The 6,846-nt window shown below is 39.9% G+C and overlaps 1 protein-coding gene across 4 annotated transcripts in view; it reads right to left on the minus strand.

Moving 5' to 3' along the window:
* Positions 1–486: 486 nt before the first annotated feature.
* The window catches only part of Slc24a2 (solute carrier family 24 (sodium/potassium/calcium exchanger), member 2), a 234,164-nt gene continuing 227,804 nt past the window's right edge, over positions 487–6,846 (minus strand). For 2 of the 4 annotated variants that reach the window (XM_013020797.1, XM_013020794.1), the window contains 2 exons: positions 3,561–3,727; positions 487–905 (listed from right to left, as the gene is read on the minus strand). In XM_013020797.1, coding sequence (XP_012876251.1) covers positions 656–905; positions 3,561–3,727 — 417 coding nt within the window. In that variant the 3' untranslated portion in view covers positions 487–655. The remainder of the gene's footprint in view (positions 906–3,560; positions 3,728–6,846) is intronic. The other 2 variants (XM_013020793.1, XM_013020796.1) reach the window with 1 other exon arrangement.

Consider the following 6,846-nt stretch of genomic DNA (forward strand, 5'->3'; position numbering starts at 1 on the left):
ACCATCCACTTTACTAGACAGGACCAAGTAAGTTCAACAATGCCACTTTTGTCTATTGATTCCATTCATTCACCTTGAGAGGTAAAGACCAGATTGAAGGTTAAAGGTTGATGCCCCTCTTCAAATAGGTACTATAAATATACTAGAGCTATCCCTGAAAAGATGCATGTGTACTTAATATGTATATGTGGTTATATATCTATCTATCTATCTATATATAACTTTTTCTTTCTCTGTATTTGTGTACAGTTATGTATTCTTCTATGGAAGGAGAGGTATAATACAGGAGCAGGCAAAATCTGTGTATTCATGTGTATATATTTATAATATGTATATTTTATATGCATACATATACATATATATAGCCTCTGTCCTTGTTTGCATCATTATAACGGATGTACCTCCGACCAGCGAGGAGTACCTGTCATTGGTAAATGGAGAGAAGCCTCGGTTTTCTTTGTGTCTAAGTAGGCAAGGGTGAAGCAGCCTGTGAAGTGGGAAGGTCTAATGAGTAGCCATCTTCCTCCCATCCGATAAGGAGGGCCACTTGGTTCCCAGCGCTGTGTGTCAACTGCTTCTTCAAGAGGTTGAGGAGCCTAGAGCCCAGAGCAGGAGGGTTCCATTCATGCTATTGATTTAAGATATGGCTTTTCCACTAGATGGAGACAGGGCATAGGAGAACTTTGTCTTCTAGGAGGATACTGATCACCAGGAATACGAAGTAGAGACCAAACATGATGAAGCCCAGCACTTTGTTCATCCGCCATCGGCAGAGGGCAATGGTGAGGATGACGAAGAGCAGCATGATAAAGAGAAGGACAATGGCGCAGAAGAGGCCATTGCTGCTGACGGTCACTGGCTTGAATCTGTGAATGATGCTGTAAAGGAGCCAGGGCAGGGGGAGCCTGCGAGAGAAAAAGGCAGAGCAGGGGGAGGTGGTTAGACAGTGGTGGACAATCAGACATGGTAAAGAAGGTATTTGATAATACATCTAACACATGGAAAAAGTAGCGAGTGAAATATTGCTCTCAGCCCTGGGAAGGTGAATTGAAGGATTTATGCAAGGGAAGGGGAAGAGAAAACAATGGAGAGAAGGTATAGAAATGAGTGGTAGAAAATTAAAAAAAATTCTGTGCAGAGGGGTTACAGTTACACGAGTAAGGTAATGAGTCCATTTCCTATCGAGCATTGTTACCCCTCCCTTGATTATCCCCTACCATCCCTTCCTGCCCCACCTCCCCAATCCCTCCCTCTGTGCCCCCAAAGTTGTAAAGTTCGTTTTCAACATAGTGTCTTGTACATCTCATTGTTATAATGGGTCAACCTGTAACCTTATTTCAGCATTTTGTTATTTCCCTTTTCCTCCCCAAATCAGAAAAATGTATATACAAATGGGTGTGTGTATATATACCTACAAAATGTATATATATAAATATATATATAAAGAAGGTTTTGCTGTGGAAGATGTTAATGATTAAAAGATTTTTTTTTTCTGACAGTATTTTAGATTTGTTTTCTCTCAGGTCTTACTTGTAAGAGTGTTCCATGATACTTTTCATTTGTATTGACATGACTGTGGTTGCTTATTCTAATAAATTATTATTCAATTAATTTTACCTTCAAAATAAAAAAAAAATAAAAAAAGTCCAAACATAGGATATCAATGAACTACCAATCTAAAAGCAAGGGGATTGGCATAGTGATGGTGGGGGCCACGATATCAACACATAGACGGAAGGTTTTTTTCTGGAAAAAATCTTGACAATGTTTTTTCCAGTGCCAACCATCAACTCCAGGATGTTGTGCATGCTAGGCAAGTGCTCTAACACTGAGCTACAACCCTAGGCCAAGAGGTTGGCAATCTTGATTTAAAAAAAAAAGGGCCTTTCTGAAAGATTGAAAGAAAACAGTGTGTGGTCGGAGGGATGGCTCAGTTGGTAGAGCCAATGAATGAAAGCATCAGGTACTGAGTTGGAAACCTGGTCTTGGTCCTAAAAAAGAAAAGAAAAGAAAGAAAACAGTATCTTACACTTATAATCTGTTTCTTTCAATTTTATGATGTATTAGTCTCCCTTAGTACAACTGATTTCTTCCCCTTCATTTGATTTTTTAAAGTCTACTAATAGATTTTGTTCCCTAAGCAGAGTGACAATTCTGAACTACACTGGGAAAGACAATTTCCAGGAGCATCATGGGAATTAATCAGGACCCTGGGAGAGAAATGTGGCCTAATGGCATGGGTCTTCCTAGGGGCTGAGCAAAAGTAATTGGTTCTAACTATTGAGCCTAATGATGGAGAATATTGGCTGGGAAGATGCTGACTCAGCTAGTTTTCTGCAGAACTAAGGGATTTTCAGTTTTAGCAGGGTGTTTTTCAAAAACAAAACCCCAAACAAACAAACAAACAAACAAAAACCTTGAGTATCAGAGGTACAGTGGAAGCAATGACAATAAGACTGCCAGAAATTTCCAAGCAAAGAGGTAGGATGTCTGTATTTGGCTTGTGTTTATCCCAATTTACTTTAAAAGCCATTCTTACCTGGGGCTGGTAATATAGAATATGAATATTGAAACAAAAAATACTGAGAAACTACCAAAGCATTTCAGTCCTGCTCAAATAGCGCCTACTTATTGCATATAGTAAATGCAGTTATGGAAGCAAAGTTTCCTTCTTTTCTTTCTTTTATTTTTTTTGGTTCAGCTGTGGGGCTTGAACTCCAGGCCTGGGTGCTGCCCTGAACTCTTCAGCTCAAGGCTAGTGCTCTACCACTTGAGCCACAGTGCCATTTCTGGTTTTCTGTTAGTTAATTGTAGATAAGAGTCTCACGGACTTTCCTGCCCAGGCTGGCATTGAACCGTGATCTTCAGATCTCAGCCTTCTGAGTAGCTAGGATTATAGGCATGAGCCACCGGCGCCTAGCCATTGTAAAAGTGATGTACAGAGGGGTTACAGTTATATAAGTCAGGTAATGAGTACCTTTCTTTCAGAACAGTGTCACCCCCTTCCCTCATTTTCTCCCAGTTTTTTCCCTCCTGACCCTGTTTCTTCCTCCCCAAGTTGTATAGTTCATTTCTAATACCCCTATTTTTTTTTTTTTTTGGGTACAGTCATGGGGCCTGAACTCTGGGCCTGGGCGCTGTCCCTCAGCTCTTCAGCTCAAGGCTAGTGCTCTACCATGTGAGCCATAGTGCCATTTCCAGCTTTTTTCTTTTTGCTTATGTAGTGCTGAGGAATCGAACTCAGGGCCTCAGGCATGCAAGGCAAGCCCTCTACCACTGAGCCACCTTCCCAGCCCCACCCCTATTTTCTTAAACACCCACTCTATAGGAAGGTATGTGTTTCTGCCTGTCTAGGAATGACTTACTCTTCATTAAGTTCTCTGAAAGTGAAAAATAGAATTAGTGAAACTGAATGATACCCCTTGTCTTAACTTGTTGAGCTGAATATTGTTGTGTTTTGTCTTCAGAGAGTATGATCATAAATTCATAATCTCTTGAACAATGGAAGGGATGGAAGTGGCATGCATATTTATAGATTTTAGATTTATAGGTTTACTCACCCTACAGTGATGTCAAAAATATTGCTTCCAACAGAGCTGGACACGGCCATGTCCCCCAGTCCCTTCCTGGCTACTATGACACTGGTGATAAGGTCAGGGATGGAGGTTCCAGCAGCCAAGATGGTCAGACCCATAATCTCTTCACTAATGCCAATTGTCTCTCCAACCTAAACATTACAACAAGGATAAACAAATATTTCAATGCAATCCCTTTTAATGAATTCCTCTCCTATGTTGTGTTGAATGCTGAGATGAATGGGATGAATAATCATCGCCTCACTTTTATGACGTCAGATCCATTAAGTCAGCCACAAGCACATAGGATTAAATAGACCATCTCAAATAGCAATGAGCTATAGAGGGCTCAAGTACAGAGACCATATAGCATTTTCTAAGGCTGAGCCAGGGAACCTACAATATTAGAGTTACAAAAGCCAACTGGCCTTTGAATCCAGGGGCCAGATTTACCCTTCCATTTTCCATCAGAGTTTAAGGGTTAACACCCACTGTCTCCATTTTTCCTTAGTATCTCTTATTGTCTGTGTTACTCATAAACACTTTTAGTCACTACTATTTCTGCAGGAACCTTGTGTTTGGGTATATTCAGTTTGGTGATGTGAAACTTAAAATCTTCAGAGTAACTGTGGAAAAGTAACAGCCTGGGGACCTCAGGATAGGCTTTGGTATTTATGATGTTCTTGACCTATTGCTAACTGTTCCTGTACAATTGTTGCTTAGAAGTGCCTCCATTCTCCTGAGCAACTTGATTGTCTTGTTGGACCTTTCAAAAGCTATATATTCTGGAATCGATGAGCTGCAGATCTGAAAAACGAGAAAATAATACTATTTGTTTTCTAACAAAACCTACACGATAACATCCAGAGTTAAAAAAATTTAAAGGGCTAAAATTTAAAAGGTATAGAAGGATAAAGTTTTTATGGACTAGAGCACATTTGTCTCTCAACCTCTTTTTGTTTGATAGATAAGGAACATCTGGGTTTCTACTAGCATAAAAGCCTCAGTGTGAGCTGTTTTTGTTTTGATAGTCATGCTGCTTCAGAGTTGGTGAGCTGACTTAATTTGCCCTGTTCTCATTGTATACAGATCCATCAGAAAATAAGCGCTACCTCCGCCAGCATGGTCTTTGCCTTGGTCATGATGGGATGTCTCTTATACACAGCATAATCTAGTTCAGAGTAGGTTTTGACCATCTATTTGCTCATGAACAACTCAATCTGCATATGTAGCTAATTTCCCTAGGAAGTAGGGAAATAGACTGGCCTACCTGAGCAAATTATTCTCTTTGATTTTTATTTTGTTGTTGTTGCTGTTGTTAGACTTGGAGTGAAATGTCAAATATGATAAAAATGCTGACTAAATGATTGTCACTTCAACAAAGTTTCAATCTATTTCACACATTCTTAATAATTTGAACTCTTATAATTTGGAATTTAAATGTTGCTACAGATGGAGAAATGCAAAAGCCAAGGAGGAGAAATAGGCTGATGTGGTTAAGGGTTCTGGGTGGGGACACTGAATCATCCTGGGTTCCTCACCAAGCCAACCACCCAAATTGTTCCTATCTGCAAGAAGATGATAATATCCACTAAGGTTGTTGTGATGCTTATCTATGAAGATGCTTGTAAAGCAAATAGCACAGTGTAAGGTATAAGGTAAATGATCAGTAACTATAGCTGATAGCTATATAACTCAGAGATTATTCCTTTTCCTCTCCAAATTATTTGACCATAACAGCTAGTGTTTGGTGAGTGGGTATAGAAGTTATTGACTGGTGTCAATCTACAATGTGTGAAACACCATGAATAATGGAGACTTTTCATTATGCCTTAACCATCCAATGAAACTATATGGCTCTAACAACTTTTCTGAAGCAGTCTCCATGGGCTTTTCTTTTTGAAGAACTTGTCCTTGAAACTGATTTGGCAAACCATAGGGAGGAGGAAGGGCTCAAGGATCAAACTGGGTCATGCAGATTCTTTTTTAATGCTTTCTTCTGGAAGTTTGATAGTTGTATTTTCTACATTTATAACGCTGATCCACTTTGAGTTCATTTTTGAGCATGGTATGAAGTGAGGATCTAAGTTCACTTTTTTTGGCATATGGAAATCTAATTATTCCAGCACCATTTGTTGAAGAGTCTATCCACATATGTTCTTGCTATATATTTCCTTATTTCAACTTGCTACATTTCATTTATGTTAACAAGTTATAGTAATTTTAGGACTATATTAAACAAAGGATACAAGTGGGCAGCTCAGAGTTGATGTAGTATATAGTAGAGATCAAAGGCATGAATTTTGGAGTTGCAGAAACTTGGGTTAGGTTCCTCAGTTCTGCTATTTACTATGTAGATAATTGTGGGCAAGGCTCTGATCAGCTTTAAGCTGTATTATCTTTATGTCACAGATAGTAATATGCCTCCCTCGTCGGACTTGGACATATGTACAGAGTTAATATCAAAGGTATAAAGACAAAGGGATGTGAACTGTCTAACATATACACGCTCAATTAATAATCATCACCACTTTGATTCTTGAGAATGGGAAACCCTTGTATCTAATTTCTTTCATTCATCTGTTCTAACCACAATTACTGACATTTTCTCTAGATAGGCATTTTGACTGGAACAGAGTGAAAGCATTATTAGTTTTACAAACTGAAACTCAAGAAGAGGCCACTTGGGCTGGGAAGGTAGCTCAGTGGTAGAGTGCTTGCCTTGCATGCATGAGACCCTGGGTTTGATTCCTCAGCACTCCATAAGCAGAAAAAGCTGGAAGTGGTGCTGTGGCTCAAGTGGTAGAGCGCTAGCCTTGAGCTGAAGAGCTGAGGGACAGCGCCCAAGCCTGGAGTTCAGGCCCCACGACTGATACATACACACAAAAAAAGAGGCCACTTGATCTCTAGGTCCTTTCCTGAGAGCCATTTATTGTTGTTGTTGTTGTTATTATTACTGCCAGTGCAGGCGCTTGGATTCAGAGCCTTGCCCTCTCTCTTGTCTTTTTCACTCAAGACTGGCACAGAACCATTTGAGCCACACCTCCATTTCTGGCTTTTTCCTGGGTTAACTGAAGATAAGAGTTTCACAGACTTTTCTGTCTAGGCTGTTTTAATTCCAGATCATCAGATCTCAGGTTCTGGAGTAGCTAGAATTATAAGCATGAACTACTATACTAGCACCTCACTCTTTTTTTTTTTTTTTTGGTCAGTTGTGGGGCCTGAACTCTGGGCCTGGGCGCTGTCCCTCAGCTCTTCAGCTCAAGGCTAG

The sequence above is a fragment of the Dipodomys ordii genome, unplaced genomic scaffold (genome assembly GCF_000151885.1).
Source record: "Dipodomys ordii isolate 6190 unplaced genomic scaffold, Dord_2.0 Scaffold53, whole genome shotgun sequence".
Lineage (NCBI taxonomy): Eukaryota > Metazoa > Chordata > Mammalia > Rodentia > Heteromyidae > Dipodomys > Dipodomys ordii.